Source organism: Euleptes europaea, chromosome 11 (genome assembly GCF_029931775.1).
Source record: "Euleptes europaea isolate rEulEur1 chromosome 11, rEulEur1.hap1, whole genome shotgun sequence".
NCBI classification, from domain to species: domain Eukaryota; kingdom Metazoa; phylum Chordata; class Lepidosauria; order Squamata; family Sphaerodactylidae; genus Euleptes; species Euleptes europaea.
Window position 1 is genome coordinate 79,042,519 of NC_079322.1, and position 27,018 is coordinate 79,069,536.

The 27,018-nt window shown below is 51.7% G+C and overlaps 1 protein-coding gene across 1 annotated transcript; it reads left to right on the forward strand.

Moving 5' to 3' along the window:
• The first annotated feature begins 4 nt into the window (after positions 1 to 4).
• LOC130484271 (zinc finger protein 777-like) lies at positions 5 to 27,018 on the forward strand. The gene is made up of 7 exons (XM_056857175.1): positions 5 to 51; positions 7,347 to 7,736; positions 11,941 to 12,067; positions 13,759 to 13,872; positions 14,304 to 14,417; positions 15,240 to 15,353; positions 26,021 to 27,018. The coding sequence occupies exons 2-7, from the start codon at positions 7,362 to 7,364 to the stop codon at positions 27,016 to 27,018; spliced, it is 1,842 nt and encodes a 613-aa protein (XP_056713153.1). The 5' UTR covers positions 5 to 51; positions 7,347 to 7,361.

Sequence of the window (27,018 nt, forward strand, 5' to 3'; positions counted from 1 at the left end):
CCACCCCGTTCTGTTCTTTTTGATAATAAATGTGGAGTCTGATTTCATTTGGTAAGCAAATGCTTAAGGTTTCAGGTTTGTTTCATTAACTCAGATGAACACATGAAGCTGCCTTATAGTGAATCAGACCCTCAAAGTCAGTCTTCTCTACTCAGACCTGCAACGGCTCTCCAAGGTCTCAGGCAGGGGTCTTTCACTTCACCTCCTACCTAGTCCTTTTAATTGCAGATGCCGGGGATTGAACTTGGGCCACTTTGTGTGCCAAACGCTTAGGGCTGTTTAGCTTGGAAAGAAGGCGGCTAAGGGGAGACATGATAGTGGTCTATAAAATTATGCATGGTTTGGAGAGAGTGGACAGGGAGAAGTTTTTCTCCCTCTCCCATAATACTAGAACACGGGGTCATCTGCTAAAGAAAGTGAGAGATTCAAAACAGATAAAAGGAAATATTTTTTCACACAACGCATAGTTAAATTGTGAAACTCCCTGCCCCAGGATGTGGTGATGGCTGCCAGCTTGGAGGGCTTTAAGAGGGGAGTGGACATATTCATGGAGGAGAGGGGTATTCATGGCTATTAGTTAGAATGGATTCTGGTCATACTGCATACCTATTCTCTCTAGTATCAGAGGAGCATGCCTATTATTTTGGGTGCGGTGGAACACAGGCAGGATGGTGCTGCTGCAGTTGTCTTGTTTGTGGCTTCCTAAAGGCACCTGGTTGGCCACTGTGTGAACAGACTGCTGGACTTGATGGGCCTTGGTCTGATCCAGCAGGGCCTTTCTTATGTTCAAACAGATGCTCGACCACTGAGCCATAGCTCTTCCCCGTGACTCTCTCTTGGGGCATTGTGTTCTGGGAAGCACCTGGAACACATGAACACATGAAGCTGCCTTATACTGAATCAGATCCTTGGTCCATCAAAGTCAGTATTGTCTCAGGCAGAGGTCTTTCACATCACCTACTTGTCTAGTCCCTTTAACTGGAGATGCCGGGGACTGAACCTAGAACCTTCTGCATGCCAAGCAGATGCTCTACCACTGAGCCATGGTCCCTCTCCAAGGCTCTCCAGGGTCTCAGGCAGAGGTCTTTCACATTGCCTACTTGCCTAGTCCCTTTAACTAGGGGATGAACCTGATGAGGAGTGCAGAGAGAGCAGGAGAAGCAATGGAAGGACTAACCTTGTGCAGTGGCACAACTGGGCACACCGAGTCTTTTAAAAACTTGTTCTTTGATAACTTCCCCACCCCCCAACAGATCTTTTTGGTGTTCGAACTTCAATTTCAAACACAAGTAACATATGAGGCTCATTGAGGGTATGTTTCCTCTTGAGGGGAAGAGATGCTAAATGATTTCCCAAACCAGGGCCTGGGCATTCTAATTTCCCACCTGGATCAAGAACATTCTGTTCATGGGAATGTGTTGTGCATTGAAGATGCAAAATTAGCATCTTTCTGCAGATTTTAGTCCATTCTAATTTGTCTTTTCTGGGAAAGAAGGTGTTTGTTTGTTTTTTGCCATCAAGTCACAGCGGACGTATGGCAAGAGGCATTTGGAGGTGGTTTGTAGTGATGGCCTAGATAGACGGCTTTAAAAGGGGATTAGGCAGATTCATGGAGGAGAGGTCTATGACTACTAGCCGTGGTGACTGAAGGAAACCTCCACGTTCAGAGGCAGTCAACCTCTAAATCCCAATGCCAGGAGACAACACCAGGGGAAGGCCTTGGCCTTTGTGCCCTGTTGTTGGACCTCCAGAGGGACTGGTTAACCACTATGTGAGGCAGGATGCTGGACTGGATGGACCCTCACTGGTCTGATCCAGCAGGGCTCTTCTGAGGTTCTTATCAGGGGAAAGCCTCAGCCTCTGTGCCCTGTTGTTGGACCTCCAGAGGAACTGGTTGGCCACTATGTGAGACGGGATGCTGGGCTAGATGGACCCTCACTGCTCTGATCCAGCAGGGCTCTTCTGATGCTCTTAAAAGGTGTGCTGAAGTAACAGGACTTGCGTTCCCACTCCGATTTTGAGTTCGCAAGCAAGTTAAACTGTTGCCTCACATCCCCCGAAGCGGTCTTCTGCCTTCCCCTGCCTTGCCTGGCCGTTAGAGCAGGTTGTGCCCCAGCTGCCGCAGGGTTTGTACTTCCAAGCTGGTACCTTCCCCAAACAGTGAACTCAGAAAAGGCCATCTTCTTGCATCCTTGGCTGTCCTTCCGGCCTGCCTCGTGGGGCTGTCGCTAGGACCACCAATCGGCTGAAGAGCTTGGCACCCCCACACACACATAAGAAAGGCCCTGCTGGATTAGACCAAGAAGGCCCATCCAGTCCAGCAGTCTGTTCACACAGTGGCCGACCAGCGGCCTCCAGGAAGCCCCCAAACAAGACCACTGCAGCAGCATCCTCCTGCCTGCGCTCCACAGCACCCAGGATAACAGGCATGCTCATCTGACGCTGTGAGCAATGCTGAGCTGCTGCGATCGATGATGCTGATGGACCCGGCGGGGGGGGGTAGCTGGACCCCAAAGCCCCCCCCCCCGCTTGGCTTGTAGCCCGCTGCTTGGAGGGCTGGCATAACCTGGGGCAGGGGCCCTCGCTGGCCGCCTCTGCTCCTCCCTGCGCGCCCTTCCTTCCACTCTCCCCGGCGAAGGGCTGCCGGCAGGGAGGGGGGTCCCGGCCGCCGCCGCCGCCCCCCCCCCCCTTGCAAGGGGATGCTGCCGGCAGCCAGGGATGCAGGGAGAGGCGTTGCGGGCAGGCTGCAGCGAGCTCCTCCCTCCGCAGGAGGCGCTGTGGCCGCGGCGCAAGCAGGAAAGCGAGGGGCTGCAGGTCCGCGCCTGCGCGCTGCCGCCGTGCTCTTTAAACGTCCCGGAGCCGCGCATGCGCGGTGGCTGCGTGAGTGAGAGGGCTCCGGTGGGTGGGTGGGTGCCTCTTTTCGCCCTTCTCGCGCCTCCGCCCCTCCCCCCCACCCGGTCGCCGCCAGGCTCGTTTCGGGCGGCCTCGGAGGCGGCACGCCCACCCCCCCCGCCCGCCCGCCCGAGAGAGCGCCGCCGCTGGCTTCCGGTCTGCCCCGCCCCTCTTCGCTGGGGAGGGGAACAAAAGGCTGAGGTGGGGGGAGGGGGCGCCTGAGGCGAGGCGGGAGTGAGTGGGGGGGATGCTTGGAGGGAATATACTCGGGGGGGGGACTCAGAGCAGTCGCCTGGGAGGGGGAGGGGTGCGGGAGGGGGTGCGGAAGGGGGTGGGGGGCGGCGGGGGGCGGCCTTGGCTGCCTTGTGGGGTTGGGGAAGCAAGAGGAGCAGGAGGAGGCAGCAGTGCTCGCAAAGAGGGGCAGAGTTGCTTCCCTTGCCCCCCCCCAGAATGGGGGAGGGTAAGAGTAGGGTTGCCAACTCAATTCCTGGAGATTTGGGGGTGGAGGGTGGGTTGAGGGAGCCCAGTGGGGGAGCGATGCCAAGGAGCCCCACCCTCCAAAGCAGCCATTTCCTCCAGGGGAGCTGATCTCTGTCTTCTAGGGCTGCCAGTGGGGTAGAGCCTCTGCTTGGCATGCAGAAGGTCCTGGGTTCAATCCCTGGCATCACCAGTGAAAGGGACCAGGCAAGTAGGTGATGTGAAAGACCTCTGCCTGAGACCCTGGAGGGCTGCTGCCAGTCTGAGCAGACAATACTGACCTCGATGGACCAAGGGACTGATAAGGCAGCTTCATGTGTGTTTATAATGCCCTAGAGTCCACCCTCCAAAGGTGCCATTTTTTCTCCTGGAGAACTCATCATCTCTGTAGTCTGGAGATCTGTGGTAATTCTGGAAGATCTCCAGGCCCCAGCTGGAGGTTGGCAACTCTAGGTCAGAAGTGGGTCGCTTGTGGCTGTGAGAGCAAGAAGAGCCCCCTATGTCCAGGAAGACAGGAGGGAGGTGGTTGTGCCGGGGGTGGGGGATGCTTCCTGGGGTTGGCTTCCCTTTTGTGCAGGGCCGAGGAAGGATCGGAGCGGGTCCTGGCTCCATGGCCTGGCACCTACCCAAAAAGGGGTCCAAATGGCAGGTGCTGAGAGTGGCTTTTCTTTGCCCGAAAGCTGCTGCCAGTCAGTCTCTGAGCCAGGTGGACTCCCATACCGGAGTGGGAGCTCACTCAGAAATGTCTTCTGCCCTCAGGCACATTCCTAGCAGCAGATGCCGGTTAAGCTGCAGGGACCATCGTTCAGCAAGAGAGAGCTTAGTTGGCATAGACAGTCCCAGGTTCATCTCCAGTTCAGGATGGATCTTGGTTGGCAGGTGTTGGAGGAGGGCTTGGCTTTGCCTGAGGCCTTGAAGAATTACCAGTCATCTTAACTCTTTTCAAAGCTGGGGGTCGCCACTAAACCCTTACCTGAGAGTTAACTCTCTCTTTTAAAAAAACATAATATATGTCCATTTTCAACCTTTGCCTAAGTGACCAGAGAGCAAAAAATAACAGAATTAGTTCATGTTGAACAGCTGATGTGGTCGCTAAAAAGGCAAATGCGATCTTGGGCTGCATCAACAGAAGTATAGTGTCCAGATCATGCGAAGTGATGGTATCACTTTCCTCTGCTCTGGCTAGACCTCACCTAGAGTATTGTGTTCAGTTTTGGGCACCACAATTTAAGAAGGATGTAGACAAGCTGGAACATGTCCAGAGGAGGGCAACGAAGATGGTGAGGGGTCTGGAGACCGTCCTATGAGAAAAGGTTGAAGGAGCTGGGTATGTTTAGCCTGGAGAGGAGAAGACTGAGAGGGGATATGATGACCATCTTCAAGTACTAAAAGGGCTTGAGGATGGTGCCAAGTTGTTTTCTTTTGCCCCAGAAACAATGGGCTGAAATTAAATCAAAAGAATTTCTGTCTAGACATTAGGAAGAATTTTCTAACAATTAGAGTGGTTCCTCAGTGGAACAGGTTTCCTCAGGAGGTATTGAGCCCTTCTTCCCTGGAGGTTTTTAAGCAGAGGCTAGATGGCCATCTGTCAGCAATGCTGATTCTATGACCTTAGGCAGATCATGAGAGGGAGGGCATCTTGGCCATCTTCTGGGCATGGAGTAGGGGTCACTGGGTGTGTGTGTGGGGGAGGTAGTTGTGAATTTCCTGCATTGTGCAGGGGGTTGGACTAGATGGACTAGATGACCCTGGTGGTCCCTTCCAACTATGACAGAGGATAGAATTTTGGCAGGTGCAACTGGACAAAAGCTCTGCAGAATTACTCTTTTAAGCATTAATGTTAAATTAGGTGGAGCTTGGTCCCTTTTGTATCTGATTCCCTCTCTCTCTTTGCATCTTCTTTTTCTGTTTAAAAAAATCTTTCTGCAACTCTTCAAACAAAATCTCCCCATCACAAAAAGGAAATAATGATCTTTTTAGGGGTACCACCATCATCTGAGGGTGGGGCATAACCCCTTTATGGGTCCCAGCCTGTAGCTGAAAACCACTGGCAAAGACTGGGCTTGAAGGCCTAATAGGCTCCTTCTGAATAAGGTAGCATCAGGCAAACATGCATATATGTGAGGGAGGCTGTAAGAGCATCATTAGCTGCTCGGCCAACACGCACAGCTGGAACATGACCATTTATTTACTCAATATTATAAGTCAGCCTGTTGTGGATGGGATTAAATTCCATCTGAAGGAGCAGGCTTGTAGCTTGGGGGTGCTGCTGGATCCTGGCCTGTGGTTGGAGGCTCAGATCTCTGTGGCACGGAGCCCCCTTTGTCAGCTTTGGCTGATAACCTCTTGTACTTTTACATCGATTAATTCTGCCTCTTCACCTGGCCCTGATGCCACCGGTACCAATATTAAAGGCGCCACTGGTTTTAATTATCAAATTGTTAAATTGTATTATCGGTTTTAATGATATTTATATAATACGTGGTTTGTATTTTAAATTGGAATATTGTTAGAAACTTGGTCGGGAAAGGGTGGGTTCAAAATCCAATAAATAACACCAGCTACAGCCATTCTTCATAAAGCATGATCTGGCCATAAAGCATGATCTGGCCATTACTGTAATGTATCCTGCATGGAGCTGTCTTTGATAATGGACCAGAAACTTTATCTAGTTCAAAACACCACGGCCACCAGGCTATTTTTGCTGAAAGATCTGCACGGACTGCCTGTCTGTTTCTGGGCATCATTCAGAGTGCTGGTCCTTCAAGTCCTAATGGTTTGGGATCGGGGTGCCCGAAGAATGGCCTTCTCCTATACTGTCTCGCTGAGATCTCCCTTCCAAGCCCTGCTTTCTCTGCTCCCACCTTCAGAGGAGAGGTGGGTGGAGAGCAGCAGGAGGGCTTTTGCAGGGGTGAAATGCCCCTTCCCCTTGAGGTTTGCTGCTCTCCTTTAGGTGCTGGGCCAAAACGTTTCTCTTTATCCAGGCTTTTCATGAAGAGGTTAATCCTTTACTGGGGTAGTTATTTACTTAACATCTGCCTTTCTCAAGGAGACTAGTCTACTCCTAGTCTGAAATGTTCTGAGACTTACTTTCAGTCGTTCAGTGTTTTATGCTGTGACTGGGTTTTTAATGGAGAGGGTTAAAAACTATTTTAAAATTGTTAACTCTTATGGCATATTATGTTTTTATTATGTTTTAATTTGTAAGCCATCTTGAGCAGGTTCTCTAGAGAGGTGGCACAGACATTTTCTAAACAAACAATAAAGAAATCACACTCTTAGCCACTGGGTGTCAAGGTGATGTGCAGCAGCTGAGTTTATGATTCTTAAAACCCATAAAACCATCACTACCTCAAAACCACTATAGGCCAGCTTCTTGTGGATTGTTCTAGACTTGCCCAGATGCATGGAGGGAAGAAAGAGGCTTTGAAGATGGCTCCTTCTGTAACTTTAAATGGCTCTTGTGCTGGGTGGCTGGAGATGCATCTCACCCTCCCAGACTTAAGATGTGCATTTTTCATTTGCATTTTACACACGTGAGAAAGTAACACTTAATTGGGTAAAAGTGAGGTGTTGAGAATCCTTCAGCATTAACGTTGCAGCAGCTGGGGAAGCAAATGTTCTGCCATGCAGCCCCCTGGAGGAAACTAGACCCTGGAAGACCAGGCCCTGCCTGTTTGTGGGTTGGTGCAGTTACAGTGGTGGCTGCAGCAGGCCCTGTGGAAGTGGCCCCGTGGCACAGAAAAGTCTCCAGGCAAAGTCTGTCTGAATCTTGTCGAGGAAGCTAAATGCTTTATGTACACAAAATAAGCTGTAAACTTATTGCAATTGTGAGGTTCAAGGCCAATTCCAAGCAAAAAAGCAAAAACATACTATGTATACTATTAATGTAAGGGAAAGTGCTTGACTCCTAGGGGTGGGGTAAGCCATAAACCCAGATAAATGAAATTAATTGCCCATTTTCTCCTTGCCAGTAGCCTCAGCGTGGTGCCATGGAGCCCCGACAAGCGGTGCCCTTGCAGGCCGAGCAGAATTTTGTCAGAGATGCCAAGCAGAATGTGGCCGAGCTCTCTCTGTGGACGGTGGTGGCTGCTATCCAAGCCATAGAGCGGAAGGTGGATTCTCACGCCACGCGGCTGCTGAACCTGGAGCGAAGGATGGTGACAAACGAGAAGAAGTATGTGGACTGTGAGAACACGGTGGTGGACTTTGGGAACCAGATGGAGTGCAAGCTGAATGCTTTGGGCACCCTGATCCAGGAGTACGGGCTGCTGCAGAGGAGGCTGGAGAACATGGAGAACCTGCTGAAGAATCGCAATTTCTGGATCCTGAGGCTCCCCCCGGGTTCTAAAGGGGAAACTCCCAAGGTCAGGCTGCTTGGGGCTGTGGTGGTTAACATCCTGGTTGCTGCTGACTTCCTCCAACTTCTTTGTGCCTGAGATAGTTGTACTAAAGAGTCTATTGCTGAAAGTTTTTGTTCAGCTTTAATGCAGGTTGGGAAGACTCTGTGATATTTTTTTCATGGCATTGTGCAGACTTGGAAAGTAGCTTCTTGTTCACCTAATGGGCGGTAATGAAGGATTGCCCACAGGTGAACAGGCAGGCCAGCATTCTTGAACTAGAAAGAACCTGGTTTGTTCTTTTGGTTTCTTTTCAGGCTCTTGAGCAACAGTGGCCCCATGCCGATAGATATCTACCGGTCTCTTAACCATGGCTGGCAAATCAGAAGCCACGCTCACCAGCATGGTGTAGTGGTTAAGACCGGTGATTTGGAGCGGTGGACTCTGATCCAGAGGACCGGGTTCGATTCCCCACTCCTCCACATGAGCGGCGGAGGCTAATCTGGTGAACCGGGTTTGATCCCCCACATTCCTCTACATGAAGCCAGCTGGGTGACCTTGGGCTAGTCATAGCTCTTTTAATGATCTCTCAGCCCCACCTACCTCACAGGGTGTCTGTTGTGGGGAAGGGAAGGGAAGGTGATCGTGAGCTGTTTGATTCTTCCTTAAAGGTAGAGAAAGTCGGCATATTAAAAACCAACTCTTCTTCCTTTCCCAGTGTTCAGTCAGCCTTCTCTGCTTTTAACCGTGGTCCAGTGTTGTGTCTTCCCTGCTGCCCATGAGTCACACTTTAATTAGGGTGGTTAAGATGGGTGTTATGGGTATTATTCACAGCCAGTGACATTAGTGCATACTGAATGCTGAAGCATAGTTCAACACCGGCAAAAGGCGGGAGAATTCCTGTCAGGGAAGGAGCACTGTGTGCAGAGGCTGGGCCTAAGAGACTGGCACCATTATTGGTTCTTGTAGGTTATCCGGGCTGAGTAACCGTGGTCTTAGTATTTTCTTTCCTGACGTTTCGCCAGCAGCTGTGGCAAGCATCTTCAGAGGAGTAACACTGAAGGACAGTGTGTCTTCAGTGTTACTCCTCTGAAGATGCCTGCCACAGCTGCTGGCGAAACGTCAGGAAAGAAAATACCAAGACCATGGTTACACAGCCCGGATAACCTACAAGAACCAATGAACTCTGACCGTGAAAGCCTTCGACAATATTTTGGCACCATTATGTTTATGCTGAACCATTGATCTTTGTGGCCAGGCAGGCGAGTAATGACTGTGGACTTCTTTATTGTGTATAACAGTGCAGGTTTGGGCTGTCTTCATTCCTGTTGTCTTGTGGACCTAGGTACCTGCAGTATTTATTTCTTTAGAAAATTTCTATGTAGCCTCTCCAGAGAATTAGTTAAAAGTGGCTTACAAAGTGAACTTTGCTCGAAGCAGCTTATGTCATTGTTAACAGCTTTATGGCATCTTAACAATTAAAGATGCTGCATTTAAAACCCAGTCAAAGCATAAAACCATTTTTCAGCTTAAAATGTAGTTCTTAATCTAGAAGCAGACTGTAAAAATGATGTAAAAACACCAACCCCCTAATTTAAAAACCAGGTGAAAAGGAATGTTTTTGCCTGGCACCTAAGAGAGAGTAGGACGGGCAAGTGTGAACAGACTGCGGGACTTGATGGGCCTTGGTCTGATCCAGCAGGGCTTTTCTTATGTTCTTAAGTGCTAGGCAAGGCTGCTGCCTGTTTAGCATCAGTTGCTTTTAAAAAACAAAGGCCAGTTTTTATAGTTGTTCTTACTTTGCCTTATTTCTGTCTTACTTTTATTTTCTTTAAATTGTAACTGTAGGCTCATCCTGGTGTTTGAGGAAAAATGCTGAGAATCAGTGAATCACACACACTAAACTTGCCTAACATAACGTAAAAAAATATGATAATTCCTCATCACATAATCTCACTATTTCACAATACCATTTAACTGATTTGTTTTTTCTCTTCCGTTTTGGTAAACTCAGACCTACTGAGCCATGACCTGAATGGGCCAGGCTAGCCCAGTCTCATCAGATCTTGGGAGCCAAGCAGGCTCAGCCCCAGTTAGGACTTGTATGGGAAACCACCAAGGAAGCCCAGAGGTCGCTATGCAGAGGCAGGCAATTGTCAATCACCTCTGTTTGTCTCTTGCCTTGGAAACCCTGTGGGGTCACCACAAGTCAGCTGTGACTTGACGGCACTTTCCACCAAACCTACTGATGATGAAAGTATCTCTGTTCTAATATAGTTTATAAGTACTTGGATCAATATTTGACTGGTCAAATTATGAATCTTTTTTTTTTACTGGTTAAAGGCTACTCTAAGGAGCCCCCCCCCCCCGGGACCTCAAGGGCAGCTGTGCTGCTCAGTCCAGGGTGGCAACATTTGACTGCTACAGGATGTGCTCAAAGGCATTGTTGGGTGTGGCCTGAGAAGGTTAATCGTGCCACTGGGAATTGTTCTTTTCCAAGAGACCTCAACGTCTGCATACCAGATCAGTCATAGAAATTGTGCAGACATATTTATTTGTTATGCTTTGAAGTTACCCTTTTTTAAACAGTTGGGAACATTTTGGCAATGAATAGCGTAGAGATAGCATAGCAGCCTGAATAGCCCAGGCTGGCACAGACACCCTATGAAGTAGGTGGGGCAGAGAGAGCTCTTAATAGAACTGTGAGGTAGGTGGGGCTGACAGAGCTCTAACAGAGCTGTAACTTGCCCAAGATCATCCAGCTGGCTTCGTGTGGAGGAGTGGGGAAACAAATCCAGTTCACCAGATTAGCCTCCACCGCTCATGTGGAGGAGTGGGGAATCAAACCCGGTTCTCTAGATTAGAATCTGCCACTCCTAACCACTACACCACACTGGTACCTGGATGGGAGACCACCAAGGAAGTCCAGGGCTGCTACACAGAGGCAGGCCATGGCAAACCATCTCTGCTCATCTCTTGCCTGACCCAGATGGGGCAGGCTAGGCTGATCTTGTCTCAGAAGCTAAGCAGGATCAGCTCTGGTTGGTATTTGGAAGGGAGATCACCAAAGAGGTCCAAGGTTGCTACCTAGAGGCAGGCAATGGCAAACCATCTCTGCTCATCTCTTTCCTTGAAAACAGCTTGAGGAATCATTGTAAGCCAGTTGCAACTTGGTAGCACGTAATTATTAATTATTAGCATAGTGGTAGCAAGAAAGTGATGGCAGTGGAGTGCACGTCCTATAGAAACTGCAGCCATTCCCAAAGGTTTCATAACTGGCATGAATGTCTGGAGAAAGGATTAGAAACTTAGCCTAAAAACCACTCAACCGGGGACTGCTTGGACCCTCCAGTCCCCTGTGCAGAAAACAGGTTGATGGGCGTCTCTGGCCATAGATGAGGCGAGTGTGGTGTGCTGATCCAGGCCACATTGGACATGGCTGTGAAGCAGAAACTGGGTCCCTGATCCCACAGGGCTTTCTGAATAACATAGAGTATAACGTGTGCAGAATTATAGCTCACTGGCTGGTGCAGGGGCCAGCTCATCTCTCCCAAAGTAGTTGTGACATGGAGCACTGTCAGATGCAAGAGTGCAAATTTCATGGGTGTGTATTGGACAGCGTTTGTGACGTCCCTGATGACTGTTGTTGGTGAAGCGCAACCAGTGCGAATGGCTCTTGACCGCTGAACAACGGGGCAGGCTCTTTCTTTCCCTGAAGAGCTTGCAGTCTAAAATTTGAAAGTGGTGGTGGTGGTGGAGAGACAGGGCCCATCAGGGTTAACAGGCCATCGGGCTTCTTCTCATTGTCCATTCTTCCCTCCTTCTCCTCCCCCATGCTTTGGCTCTACCTGCAGTGAGAATGGCCTCTGTGCTGACACTGAAACGGACTTGCCTCAAGATGGAGTTGGGGAGGGCCATTGCCAATTTGGCCCCCTCCCCACTCATTATGTGCAGTGACAATTTGGTGAAGGATGTAAACTTTGGAATGATCCCTAAGTGCTAGTGGGAGTTGGAAGTGTGGAAAGTTAGCTTGTCTGTTAGAGAGAGTGACAGGATACACAGCCAGCCAACTTCTTTGCCCTGTCTGCCTTTCCGTGAGCCACGGCTGAGGAACAATCACCCAGCAGTGCTGCAGAAGGTGGCAGAATCTGATGCCGAAGTGGAGAGGCAACCAGCTAGCCACCAGCCGCCCAGCCTCGCCAGTCTAATTCTGCTACTGTTGTGATTCCAGGTGCCGGTGACTTTTCAGGACAACTCGGTCTACTTCTCCGAGCAGGAATGGGGCAATCTGGAGGAGTGGCAGAAGGAACTCTACAAGAATGTCATGAAGAGCAATTACGAGTCGCTGGTCTCTCTGGGTAAAGACTGTGTTAGCTGCTCCGTGACTGCTGAGGCTGAGTCTTGTGTTGTACCACTAGGTTTTTCTTTAAGTGAATTCCTCTGCCTTCATTGTCTGGTAAATGGCAGAGAGCATCCTTTTGAGGCAACGAGGACAGAACATGCAAGAGTTACCTTTGCTTGTTTATATCCTGCTTTTCTCCCTGGTCTTGTCAGATGTCAGAAGCAAAGCAGGGTGGCCCTGACCAGTATTTGGATGGGAAAACACCAAGGAAGTCCAGGGACACAGAGGCAGGCAAGGGAAAACCACCTCCCAAAGTCTCCTGCCTTGAAAACCTTACAGAGTCGCCATAAGTCAGTCGTGACTTGATGGCGAAAAAAGAAAAATCTAACTTCATGAAGTTAGCAGAGCTCCCTTTCTCAACAGGGATGTTGGGAGGTTAAAATCTATGAGGTGTGCCTGGTGAATTGTGTGAGATACGGATGGGATTTGAAGCATTTATGCCCCAATCCTCAAATCATCTTCTGATACGCTGAGGTCCGTGCCAGATGATTTGAACATGATAGTCTTGCTCAACCCCCCTTCTCCACTTTTTCTCTGGGAAGTGAACTCTAGTCTTAAAAAACATTTATTTTTGCAAACCACCCCTTTTATCAAATGTAACTAACTTAAACCCTATATTCATTGTGTGAAACGAATCTCTTAAAATAGTTATTCCCCACCCCTCCAGTTCAAGTATGCTTAGTAATTGGTTAGGCAAAAATCACCTGAGGTTTCATCACGTCAAAAAGTGATGGGAGGGTTGGGCTGAAGCCTCCTCTTGCTAATTCCTCCTTCAGTTCCAGCGGTTCTGCTGTGGCCTGCGCCCCTTCTGGGGGCAGCCCTTCCTTCTCCCTGCCCGACCCCTTTTGCCAGGGTCCTCCCCCATACCGGACATTCTTCTTTGGCTCCTGTACCAGCGAAGCCTTGCCAGACAGCCATCATCTCCCCTTACGTGCCCCTCGGTTGTCCTCTCCCCCAGGGACTCCTCAGTCATTTCCGGATCTCTTCCTTTCCCTGCCACTGGGTCAGATCCATTGGAGGAGTTTGCAGGAGGAGTGCCTCTTTCCCTGCCTTCTCCAAGCGGCCCAAAATTGTGCTATGAGGATCGTGAGACCAGCAGAATGGGCACTGCAGTTGGGCAAAATAGTCTTTTCCATTTGAGGCTTGCATCTGCAGAGAGAGGCGATTGGACCTTATTTTCCTCACTGGCGGAGCACCCTATACTGTGGCTCCTTTTGCTTGTGCAGCGTGGTGTAGTGGTTAAGAGCAGTGGATTCTGAACTGAAGAACCGGGTTTGATTCCCCACACCTCCACATGAGCAGCGGACGCTAATCTGGTGAACCGGGTTGGTTTCCCCACTCTTCCACATGGGTGATCTTGGGCTAGGCACACGCTCTCAGCCCCAGCTACTCACAGGGTGTGAGGATTGGTAGAAGAAAAACAAGCTGCTTGGGGAAGCGGGGGAGGAGAGATCTGCTCTGTGAACTCTTCTGCTGGATCTGTCCCATTAGTTGAAGATCTCAGTGCCTCTGGGTGTGGCTCGTGTCACTTCTATATTCTACCTCGCACTGGGCATGCACTTTAGTTGGAGTAGCAGTATCAGCCACAGTCGTCGTCCCCCCCACATTAAAATACGAATTGTCCATTCAGTATTCTTTCTTCCACAGATTATGCAATTGCCAAGCCTGACCTTCTGTCCCGGATTGAGCAAGGGGAGCCTCCCTGTGAAGAGGAGGCGGAGGTCTCTAAGGAGAAGGAGATTTCTGCAGAACCCAGCCCAGGTGAGATACTGGCTCAAACGCTTTTGTTGAGTTGGACCAGAAGAAGATGTGGAGTCACATGGGTGGCCAGCTTGGAGGGTGGTTGTCTTCCTTCCTCAAACTTCAACATATTTATCACTCTCCCAGAGATGCATCCCTGCTAGGATTTCTGTTCCTAGTGAAAGTTCTTCTTGGGAAAGGACTTCAAGACATTCAGCAGGGAGAAGCTCATAGGCCAGAATTTGGAATTGTATACCAGTATAGAATTGTATCTCTGACATTTTGTGTGGCTATAGAAAAGCGGAGTGACAAACCAGTTTTGAGTTCCCTTGGAATTATAAGAAGTCACCAAGTGAGCTTGTAATAAGGATTAGCAGGTGGTTCAAGGTGGATGCCGAGTAGAAAGAACCGTTTTACTTGTCTTTCTCTCCTTTTTTTGTATCCTGAAATAGAAGCATTGGTTTTTAGGCCTGGCTTGGCCTGTCCTAGTGAAGGAGGAGAAAATGTTCACATGGGAGAACAGAGGGAGGTGGAAGGAAGGGCACGTCCAAGTGACTCCAGCACAGGTGAGTGAAAGATGCTGGATGGTGGGAGGTTGCTCAGGGTGTTGAGTTTTCAAAAGCCGTAGGGGTGGTAAAGTACCTGCTTTTTGCTTGCACAGGGTCTCAAGTCCGCATCAGCTTCTCCAGTTAAAAGGGCCAGGTGGGAGATGATGTGAAAGACCTTTGGCCTGAGACTCCAGAGAGCCGCTGCCCATCAGAGGAGGCAGGACTAACTTTGACAGACCAACGGTCTCACTCGGTAGAGGGCACTTAATGTGCTCAGAGCCAGAATCACTATGTTAGTCAGGAGGTGCACGAAGCTGTATTTGTTTGGCTGCAGCGAAGTTAATACCCCCCCACTGAATTTGTCAAGGGCGAATGTCACACACAGAATCCAGTAAAACTTACTGAGTAGAAACTGCAGCTGCCAAGAAGGAAGCAACTCCTGCAAAGAGAGTGTATAAGAAAAGTTCAAAACAAAAATCTAATTGCTGCATGATACCTGAATGCAAGTAAACATCTGGATTCTTATCTTCTCCCAAAGGGGAGTGGGGAAGACCCCTCTCCCAGTTCTTGGGAAGCAGGTGGGCTGCTGCAGATCAAGAAGAGAGAGAACCACCTTGCTCTGGTCTCGGCTAGGCCCTCACTCCATTTGACATCCCAGCGTAGGTCTCTGAGAAGACTTGCAAACATTTGTTTTATAAATCAAGATCTTGATAGAATATGTGCATAATGCTTCTGGAAATTCTGCACAGGCCCTGCAAGGAGCCAGATGCATGTATTGCTTCTCATATGGGGAGGGGGCGCTTGAAAGGGGGCCCTTGTAATTGCTGTCTTGTTGAACAGACTGTGGGGCTGCCGAGTCGTCCTTTGGCTCCCAAGTGAAGCAGGATCAAGAGCTGAACCTCGAGGGCCCCGCGGTCTCTGAAGAAGGCAAGCGACCCCTCAAGCCCAGCCTGGGTGAGTTCTGTGCCGGGGCGGGGGGTCTGGGGCGGCTCCTGGGTTGGCCTCCTGCTCAAACCACACATCCTTCAGCTGCTCTCTTTTTTGTTAATCTGCTTTTTTGATCCTGCTCTTTGTTCAAGCTTAGGGCAGCAGGCAGGTGGCTCTCTCTTGGCAGCAAGGCTCAGATGGGAGGTGGATTAGCTGGAGAGGAGGCGGTGCTGGCCCAAGGCCAGGTTTCCTTGTTCCTAGTCCTACATGGTAACTCGGGGTCCTCGACCTTTTTGAGCCTGTGAGCACCTTTGGAATAGTGACACAGTGCGCTGGGCACAGTCACAAAACAGCTTCCGCTTACATTCCGGCACACAGTGCAGATGCTGAGGTGGCCAGTTGCTGCCAAAGCAATGTTTTAAAAAATCTGCACAGCCAATCAGATCTCCAGTGGCCTGTCAGAAGCTTTGCTGGACAAAAGCCCCAGCTTGCCCCACCCACTTTCTCAAAGCCCCTTGATGGGCGTTACGAAATGTTTCAGCTGCCACCATGGCACCCACGGGTGCTAGGTTGGGGACCCCTGCTCTTATCTGCTACATCCTACAGGCTCTCTCAGCCTGGACCCATGGGCTGGTCTTAGTAGGAATTGCCCCCCTGTGCCATGTCTTTGCTGCAGCCATTGCTCGGATTCATCTCCAAGCTTTGTCCCCAGGCTGCTGACTTAGAGCAAATTTGCTCTTGCAGATTTCTAAATGTGTGTGTGTGGGGGAGGGGGCAAGACAAAATACCTTCCTGGGATGTTGGATTTCCCTTTTATCTGCCTCTCCCCTCTGGTGTGCTGGGAGCCTTCTTGCCTCTGCAGTTTTGCTTCCTTTTTTCCCCCTTCCTCTGTTCTGTGAGGTCTCTAGTCCCAAATTGGGACGAACGTGTGTTGCCAGCTCATTTGCTGGCCTTCGGCTTGCTAGTGTCATGCTTGGGAAAGGGGCAAGAGAGACTGGTGCTGCCTGGCGTGTGCACCGAGGTGACCTAGCCTTGTGCTGTGGTCTGAACGCACCGTGCACCATTAGCTGGCTGGCTTGCTTTTGAATCGGGCTGCATCTGCAAAGCATGTGGGAAGGGCCTGGATGTTGAGCACCAGAGCTCTTTCCCTCTGGAAGCCTCACAGGGTTGTGCTGGAGGATTTGAGATCTCACCGGCCACCACTTAAGCTCTCCTCTGCAGCCAGCAGGCCTTGAAACATCTTTTTTTTAAAAAAAGAACAAGAGCTTGGCTCCCCAGGTGGCTGACTCCTGCTCCACTCAACTTGTTCCTTTCCTCTCCTCTCCTCCGTGCTGGGCGACCTCTGAGGGCCTTGTGCCGAGGGCTCCCCGTCCCGCTCTGTGTTGTTCTTGCAGAGCTCCCTCGTTCTTCTCCTTCGAGTGGTGGGGAATGGAGTCTTCAATGAGGCCGCCCACCAGGTCTCTGGCTCTGCAGGGGGTTGGCCTTGGATCTGAAGCCGGTGCTCTCTTATCACCGCACAAAGTGGGGGGGTTCCCAGCAGGTTCATTGGGCCCCATTGTGCTGGGCGGGAGGCTCTGCCTGAGCTGGAAGCTCCAAGCAAAGGAGTGGTCCATGGCCTGCCTGCCTCCCCAGCCCCCTTCCTTTCCTCTTGGTGGCTTTGAGAGGAGGAAGATTGTAAAGCTTAAATTCCACTTTGTGATCTAACAGGCTTTCCAAGCAGTTGACAACCATAACTGCCAGGTATAACATCTCAAATCACCTGAAAGGTAGAATTGCAGTGAAGGCCAGTGTGAGAGCAGCAACAGAACCACCTTCCTGTGACTTGAGCAGGTGGGTGGGGCCACCCCTTTGCCTCAAACCAGCTCGAGGGAAGAAAGGTACCTGTCCTGTTTGATTCCTGGAGGAGAAGGGGCAGTGGCTCATTGGTAGAGCATCTGCTTGGCATGCAGAAGGTCCCAGTTTCAATCCCTGGCAGCATCTCCAGGTAAAGGGACTAGGCAAGCAGGTGATGTGTAAGACCTCAGCCTGAGACCCTGGAGAGCTGCTGTCGGTCTGAGTTTGATGGACCAAGGGTCTGACTCAATATAAGGCAGGTTCATGTGTTCATGTGAGGAAGGAGAACCAGCACCCCAGGAAGGGGCTGTCAGGAGTTGGAGGCCAGTCTGTTTTGCTAACTAAGGTGGCCCACCCCTTCTGGGTCAAGCAAGTGCCTGGCGATGTGGAGCTGTTCTCAGTGGGGTGTGGGTGCCGTGAGCTGTGCTCCTGACCCCTCCCCTCTCTGTGGACAAACTTGAGGGTTGCCCAGAGTTGTTGGAGGGCCCTGAACACGGAGAGGGGGAGAGGCCGGTGTAGAGCCCACCTGGACAAAGGCGTGGGCTGGGGAATGAGCAGTGCTGGCTGAGCAGAGACAAGGAGGGAGGTCCCGCCCTTCCTGTAAGACCAGGGCTGACGCCTGCTCCCTTGCTGTCTCATCTCCTGCCCTGTCCTTCACTGGGCTTGCTGTTTTGCCAGGGCCAGCCCTGATTGTGTTTCGATGATTTTCTCTGCTCTTTCAGACAATTGCTCATACTGCAACGTCCCCAGAATGTGGGGTTTTGTGTGTGTGTGTGTAGACAGCAGGCGCCTGCTTTCCTCTGACAGGGGAGGGGGGAATGAGACACCTGAACAAGGCTGCAGTATCAACTGTCAGGGAAGAAAGCTGCCTGGAGCAGATTCAGTAGAAAAGGCCAGCGTGTTCCCTCGAGCTTGGCTGGCGAAGGACTCTGGCCCGATCCGATCAGCCCAGGGATGCTGGGCTGGGGGGCAGGGAAGGCCAAGCTGGCCCTCTGGGCCACAGTCTGCTCCCCCCAGGGAGTGCTTCCTGGGTGAAGTCAGGGGCATCTGCAGTGGCATTCCTGGGTTGAGTTTGAATTGCACGCACGGTCCGTGTGCATGAAGGGAGGTGTGGCTCTTGGCCGGCGTGCTTTGGGACAGAAAGAGGGTGTGAGAACCCGCCTTCGGGTGGTGCGGTGCAGGCACCTCCCTGGTCAGGCCGCCTTCTGGGGTGGCCGGGCAGGAGTGCTTCGCTTGCGGCTGAGACTCGAAGACTACACGGTGTAAGTCAAGTGCAAACAACAGGATGGGACTTCCAGCGAACTGTTCAGGAGGGTTCGAAATACAGAAATCTGAACAGAAACAGAATTTTTTTAATGTTTAATTTTTTCTTTACTTCATTTACAGTGAGTGAAAAAAGTATTTGATCCCCTGCTAAATTTGCCCGTTTGCCCTCTGACGAAGAAATGACCAGTCCATAATTTTAATGGTAGGTTTATTGTAGCTGTGAGAGACAGAATAACAACAGGAAACCCCCCAGAAACCCAGAAGACAAAAGTCAGAGATTGATGTGCATTATAATGAGTGAAATAAGTATTTGATCCCCTATCAACCAGCCAGATTAGGGTTAGGGTTAGGGTTCTGCTGTCGACAGAAGCAATCAATCCATCAGATTCCAAACTAGCCACCATGACCAAGACCAAAGAGCTGTCCAAGGATGTCAGGGACAAGATTGTAGACCTGCACAAGGCTGGACTGGATACAAGACTATTGCCAAGCAGCTTGGTGAGAAGGTGACAACCCTAACTGTCAACCTCCCTCAGTCTGGGGCTTCATGCAAGATCTCATCTCGTGGAGTTGCAATGATCATGAGAACGGTGATGAAGCAGCCCAGAACTACACGGGGGGAACTTGTCAATGATCTCAGGGCAGCTGGGACCATAGTCACCATGAAAACAGTTGGTAACACACAACACCGTGAAGGTCTGAGATCTTGCAGAGCCCGCAAGGTCCCCTTGCTCAAGACAGCACATGTACAGGCCCGTCTGCAGTTTGCCAATGCACATCTAAATGACCCAGAGGAGAACTGGGTGAAAGTGTTGTGGTCAGATGAGACCAAAATCGAGCTCTTTGGCATCAACTCAACTCGCCGTGTTCGGAGGAGGCGGAATGCTGCCTACGACCCCAAGAACACCATCGCCACCGTCAAACATGGAGGGGGACATATTATGCTTTGGGGGTGTTTTTCTGCTAAGGGGACAGGACACCTTCACCGCATCGAAGGGACGATGGATGGGACCATGTATCGTCAAATCTTGGGTGAGCACCTCCTTCCCTCAGCCAGGGCATTGAAAAGGGGTCGAGGATGGGTATTCCAGCATGACAATGACCCAAAACACACGGCCAAGGCAACAAAGGAGTGGCTCAAGAAGAAGCACATTAAGGTCCTGGAGTGGCCTAGCCAGTCTCCAGACCTTAATCCCATCGAAAATCTGTGGAGGGAGCTGAAGGTTTGAGTAGCTACACATCAGCCTCGAAATCTTACTGACTTGGAGAGGATTTGCAAAGAGGAGTGGGACAAAATACCTCCTGAGATGTGTGCAAACCTGTTGGCCACCTACAAGAAACGTCTGACCTCTGTAATTGCCAACAACGGTTTTGCCACCAAGTACTAAGTCATCTTTTGCAAAGGGATCAAATACTTATTTCACTCATTATAATGCACATCAATCTCTGACTTTTATCTTCCGAGTTTCTGGGGTTTTTCCTGTTGTTATTCTGTCTCTCACAGCTACAATAAACCTACCATTAAAATTATGGACTGGTCATTTCTTCATCAGAGGGCAAACGGGCAAATTCAGCAGGGGATCAAATACTTTTCCCCCTCTCTGTATATCCCATCCTTCTCCATTTTATCCTCTCAACAACCCTGTGAGGTAGGTTAGGCTGAGAGAATATGACTGGCCCAAGGTCACCCAGCAAGCTTCTGTGGCAGAGTGAGGATTTGAACCTGGGTCTCCCAGATCCTTGGCTGACACTTAACCACTATGCCACGCTGGCTCTAAAACAGAGCTGAAACAATCCTGAAACAGAGCGTGAGCTTTAAAACATGATACGTTAAATGGTGTAGAAGCCGCCTGGCCTGGAGCTTATTGACCATGACAGGCGGCAGCAGAGCAACAGCATAGACCACAGCGTTCTCTAAGCTGCCCCCCTGAAGTGGGGGCCCCGTGTTGGTCTTGCTGTCTGGGAGCTGCAGACGAGCGGGCACAAACGTCTTTTCTTTAACCCCCACCAGATGATGGGCTTGCCTTCCAAGCGGAAGTCCTCCAGGCACAGAGAGCGCTGTGTGAGACCTTGGGACTGCAGTGTGCCGAAGAAGCCGCCCTCCTCCACAGCCCCCCGCCCCTTGGCGGTCGCCACGGCACGCTGATCCACCAGAGGCGGCACTCGGGGAGCCAGGGGGACGAGGCTGTGCCAGGTGAGGGAGGCTTTGGCAGCGGCGGCAGCCCCGCTGCGGGGTGCCAGCGCGACCGCCCAGGCGACAAACTGTTTGTGTGCCCCGAGTGCGGGAAAGGCTTCCGGCTTCAGAAAAGCCTCTCGCTCCACCAGCAGAGCCACGCCTCGGAGGGCAGCTACAGGCCGCCATGCGAGGAGAGCTTCACTTTCAAGCAGCAGTTCACCCTGCACCAGCGCCTCCACCCCGGGGGGGGAGCCTTCACCTCCCTGGCGTGCCAGGAGACCTTCCAGCAGAGCCACAGCCTGAAGCCCCTCCCTCGGGGCCCGGCGGGGGGGGACAAGCCATTCGGCAGCGCCAGGCGCGTGAAGACCTTCAACCTCAAGTCCGCCTACCGGCCCCACCAGAAGGGCCACGGGCGGGAGCGGCCCTACAAGTGCAGCCGCTGCCCCGAGAGCTTCTCCCAGAAGAAGGGCCTGGTCACGCATCAGCGGCTGCACTCGGGGAGGGGCAGCAGCCCCCTCGCCTGCCTGTACTGCGGCAAGAACTTCAGCCACCCCTCGGATCTGGTCCGGCACCAGCGGATCCACACCGGGGAGAGGCCCTACCGCTGCGGGGAGTGCGACAAGAGTTTCACCCAGAAGCAGCACCTCCTCCAGCACCAGAAGATCCACCTGCGGGAGCAGAACCAGCTGATGGGGACTGCCGTCCGGGAGGCGCTGCTGGACGCCATCTTCATCTAGGCCCTCCTCAGCAGCGGCTCGGCAGCACTGCCCCCAGGGTGGGGCAGAGGGTTTTTTTTTTTTTGGGTGGGGGATAGAATGTTACCTCAGAAAGGGGGAGCAGGGAGAGAGAGAGAGTCTCTCTGGTGCCTCCTTCCTCGCCTGGAGTTGAGGGCTGTGTAGACTCGGGCACTGGAGAGCGGTTTGGAAGTCCTCAGTTTAAAGGCGTCTAGAGATCCCTTGGAGTTGGTAGTCATGATCTGCTTCTGGTGTGGGCTGTACGATGCCTCAGCTGTCCCACTCCAGTAGCACCCCATAGCTGTAGGTTCCTAGGACACTTCCACATCCGGATATTCAAGACAGATTCCTGTGGGTCTGGAGATGATGCCCCCTTTCATCTTTCCGTAAACACCCATTTGTCAAAAAAAAGACAAAAAAGAAATCTAAAAAGTCAAAAACACCCCCCCACACACACTTTTATATATTTTCTGGATTTTTTTTTGTTCCGTAGAAACTACAAAATAAATTAGAAAATTGGGAAAAAAACCAGTAAGTGAGCATTCTGTTGAACTGAACATATTTCCTTGGAGATAGACACTTCCGGGCAAGTGTGTCTGTGTTTGGTTGCATGTAGGGATGGCGAGACGTTTACTTAGTAAAGCTGTTGGAAAGTCCAGCATTCAAGTATCTGCACAGCGTTGATGAGGAACTGTGCATGGCGTTTAAAGCAAGAGAACTTGGTCCAGAGGCTCCCAATCCAAGTAAAGTCAAGAGGAGGAGAAAAGGAGAGAGAACCTGTTGGAAGCCTGCTGGACGACGGCCCCTTTCTCCTGCCTGCTCCTCCCTTTCTGGAGAAGTTGTTGGTAGGGGGCAAGAGGTGGTTATGTCTGTTCCTGACTCCCTCTGAGCTCAGTTGGGAAACGGACTTCTCGACTCCGTTTGCTTTGAGAATAGCAGTGGACGGCTCCCTCTCTGCCACAAGCACTCCGGGCGATCTTGGGCCAATTACTGTGTTGTAGCCTAACTCACTTTGCTGCGTGGTCGTCGGGACAAAGCGCAGGGGCAGAACCTGTGCATGTCCTCCTGAGGTCTTCGGAGGAAGGATGGGATAAGCATGGATGTTGAGATGGGGTGGAGAAAAGGTCATTACTCCCAGTTGTAAGGCACAGAGTTTTGAAATAGATGGGCTCTTTTTTGTTAGAATTTTCTCCTTAATAGTTCCCAGTCCTGTTTGAGGCACAGTGTCCTATCTGGCCTGCGGTTTACCACTGCTGGAGAACCGGCTCCCCCCCCCCCAGGATCGGTGCTTCCAAGGGCCCCTGTCAGGGAGAATGAAAACTGGACTTTCCATCTTCCCTCTCTGCAAGGGAGCTTGTCTTGTCTCCTGCATCATGGATGCTCAGAGGAATACTACTGACACGTGGCATACGCTGATGCCAGGGCACTCCCGCCATAGAGCAGTGGGTGGAGCCAGGCCCTGTGCCCTGCTCCATCACTGGCTAGCCTTGAGCAAGGGGGTTTCGGCCTCTGCATAAAACACTGGTGGAATTGCCTTCTAAGAAGAGGCAAGGTGAAAACGGAAGCCGGGGTGTGTTCGTAGTTAGATGTTGTCCTTCCCGAAGAGCGCAGGATTCTAAATATAACAGGTTAGGTCCGTTCCACTAGTGGAGGTCCCCTCCTCTGGCACGCAAAAGAGTCTGTTGCCAGTGGCGGAAGAACCTCTTGTGTGAGTGGGAAGCTCCTCGTGCCAGAGGAAAGCGCTACTGTTCATAGAACAGATGTGGCATCTGTCCCCAAACTTTGTCCAGCCTATTAAATGGCACCAATCCTGTGGGAGACCCTTGTCTTTCCCTGCCAAGGCCCAGCGGTGCCCGACTCCCTCCCATTCTGCCACCGTTCATCCGCTGCCACGTGTGAGTAGGTATTTTCTTTTGTACAGAAAAGCTCTGAATAGAGTGCTGGCGAAGCGGCCTTGGAGCAGTTGTTTACGCTGAGAGATCTCAATGAGTGCACCCCGAACCGTTGGGAGGCTGCCTGTAAACGCACCTTCTTGAGAAAGACCCTTTCAAAAAGATCTGTGCTTTGTAGCTGCTAAAATTGGGAGCAAGGAATCTTTGCTTCCCTTTGTAAAATAGCAAAGTATTCTAGTTCTCATCACTGTGAAGCAAAAGGTTAGAAATAGGTAGCCATAGCCTGGGGAGCAAACTAGGAAATCTTCTGACCTCTCCTCTGGCTCCTTCATCCAGTCTGTCTCCCAAAGTGTTGCCCAAAAAAGACAGATACTTTCCTAAATGTTGAAAGCAGGAACTGCACGTTTACCTCGCTCTTCGTGACAGATTCCTGGACGTGTGCCGCTTTCATGTTGAATGAGGAAGGTGTATTTTGAACACAAGAGATTGGAGTTCTTGGCTTGGAGGAGAGGGTGCAGTCTGTTGGGCCTTTCAGCAACCTTTTTAGTTGCTTTGTGCTGTCCTAATGCTAGAATTCTTCTGTACCAATTCCATTTTTAAAAAGTGGTTCAGTGTGTATCTCTTAGAAATCAAAGTGCAAAGTGATGCACACTGCATAGTTAAATTGTGGAACTCCCTGCCCCAGGATGTGGCGATGGCTGCCAACTTGGAAGGCTTTAAGAGGGGAGTGGGCATGTTCATGGAGGAGAGGGGTATTCATGGCTACTAGTCAAAATGGATACTACTCACGTATGTATACCTATTTTCTCCAGTGTCAGAGGAGCATGCCTATGAGGGCTGTTCGATGGTGGAATGCACTGCCTTGGAGGGTGGTGGAGTCTCCGTCTTTGGAGGTCTTTAAGCAGAGGCTGGATGGCCATCTGTCAGGAGTGCTTTGATTGTGGGATCCTGCATGGCGGGGGGAGGGTTGGGGTCACTGGGGATGTGGGGGGGAGGTAGTTGTTAATTTCCTGCATTGTGCAGGGGGTTGGACTACATTGTGCAGGGGGTGTAGTGGTTAAGAGCAGTGGTTTGGAGTGGTGGAGTGTGATCTGGAGAACCGGGTTTGGTTCCCCACTCCTCCACATGAGCAGCAGAAGCTAATCTGGTGAACTGGATTTGTTTCCCCACTCCTACACACAAAGCCAGCTGGATGACCTTAGGCAAGTCATGCTCTCTCAGCCTCACCTACCTCACAGGGTGTCTGTTGTGGGGAGGTGAAGGAAATGTGATTGTAAGCTGGTTTGATTCTGCCTTAAGTGGTAGAGAAAGTCGGCATATAAAAACCAACACTACTACTACTTCTAGATGACCCTGGTGGTCCCTTCCAACTCTATGATTCTATTTTAGGTGCTGTGGAACACAGGCAGGACAATACTGCTGCAGTCGTCTTGCTTGTGGGCTTCCTAGAGGCACCTGGTTGGCCACTGTGTGAACAGACTGCTGGACTTGGTGGACCTGGGTCCGATCCAGCAGGGCTTTTCTTATGTTCTTCTGGATGCTGGTCATGATGCATACCTGTTCTCTCCAGGATCAGAGGAGCATGCCTACTATATGAGGTGCTATGGAACACAGGCAGGATGGTGCTGCTGCAGTCGTCTTGTTTGTGGGCTTCCTAGAGGCACCTGGCTGGCCACTGCGTGAACAGACTGCTGGACTTGGTGGGCCTTGGCCTGATCCAGCAGGGCCTTTCTTATGTTCTTATGAACCAGCTTTAAAAAAAATGGCAACATCATCAAGGCCAGCGATTTCCATTTGGCTGAATAACCTAGTGTTCCCTGCCAGTAGGGCAGCCAGTAGGGCATAGATGAGCAAGCTACACACGTTGCCTTAAGTGTAGCCTCCTCACCTAGGAAGTAATGGTCCCCAATCTGTTTCTTCATAGACGGTGGCCTCCCCAGCCCTCACTTCCTGCCCTGGGATAAGATGCATTTCAGGGGTGAGGGAGACTCTACAGAGAGACTGACCCCTGAGAAGCCGAGCACAGGTGAGTCGGCCTGACCTGGTCTAGTGGAGGAGGCCTGCTGCCCTCCCGCCTGCCCTGCAAGAAACAACTCTGATCTGCCGCAAGATATTTCTGCCAGATAGGGAGGGAGGGAAGGGACAGGAAGATATCTTCCATCTCCTGGGGTCTGGGCATCTGTGCTATGACAGCTGGGCACAACTTGCTAAGAGGCGATCCCTAATGTAGGATCAGGCAACTCAGGAGGTTAAAAACACACACACACGCGCGCACACACACACACTTGAGCTGCTGGCAATTGGTTCAGGTCAGGATCTTGGGAACTTACGGGGAGAAATCTGTGTAGTCCAAGTGAGAAAGACGGACTATAAATAACGTAAATAAATGAATGAATCTATTTTTAGCCCTTGTGGGTGAGATGAGAGAGACAGTCTTTTGGCCTGTTGTGGGGAACTCTCAGAAGCCACAAGGGGCACGGGTGGACCTGCAAACCTCATATTTTGTAACCGGAAAGGGGGCTGCCAGTGTGTCTGCTTTTCAGTGCACTGTGGGGGGGGGGCTCTATGTGAGGTCTCAGCTGGGGGAAGTCTGCTTTCACACTAAGTGTCTGAGGCCTGCTGTTGGCAACGGTCATTCATCTCAAGGGGTTGTGTTCAGGTTCGGGGTCCTTTGGATAAGCAGGGCTAGGCAAAGGATTGGGAAAGTGAGAGCCACCTGGCAGGCAGCTGCCTGCGCGGCGGATGGCAGAGCGGTCTGAGCACAGATTCTCAGTCTCCCTTTCCCCCTCTTAGCCCTCCCAACGGACAAGGAACTTGCGATCAAAACGGAGCCAGAGAGGGAGCCAGAAATCTTTGAGCCATGGATGCTAATAGGAATGTCCGGCGAGAGCAACTTCCGAGGCACGGATGCTCCCGACGACACTTCCCTTGGCTCCCAGACGTGGCCGGGGAGCCCTGCAGGAGAGCGGGGAGGTGTCAGCGCTGGCAAAGCCAGCATGGAGGAGTGGCAGAAACCTGTGGAGGTGAGGCCGTATGCATGCCCAGACTGCGGGAAGCGCTTCCGGTTCCAAATTGGCCTCCTGAACCACCAGAGGAGCCACGGTGGCCTTCCGGCCCAACGGTATTGCATGTCTTTGGCCCAGGGGAACCAGAGCCCCACTGTGCACGGGCTCAGCTCCCCACCAGAGGAAGGGAAGGGGGAGCTCCCTCCCGGCCCAGGGGAGGAGAAGGTGTGGGGCTGCCCGTGGTGCCAGCAACGCTTCCGGCTCCAGGTCAACCTGCTGGTCCACCAAAGCAGCCACCAGGAGGCCGCGGCGGAGCTGGACAGCGCGGAGCGGCTGGCCTGCGGCTTCTGCCCCCGGCGCTTCGCCCGCTCCGACCACCTGCTGCGCCACCAGATGAGCCACACGGGCCACCGGCCCCACCAGTGCCCGGCATGCGAGAAGAGCTTCGTGGACAAGAGCAAGCTGACGAACCACTACAGGACCCACACGGGTGAGCGCCCCTTCCGCTGCTCCGCCTGCGGCAAGCGCTTCATCCGCCGGCACCACCTGGTCAAGCACCAGCGGACCCACACCCGGGAGAGGCCCCACCAGTGCCCTGTCTGCCTGAAGGGCTTCATGCAGAAGCACCACCTCCAGAAGCACATCCGGACGCATCCGGGGGAGAAGCCCTACCGCTGCAGCCGCTGCCCCAAGGCCTTCTCCTGCAGGCAGCTGCTCCAGCAGCATGGCTGCGGCTCCGCGCAGGGGGAGCCGGAGCGGGCTGTGGGTGCCGGTTCTTCCTGCTGA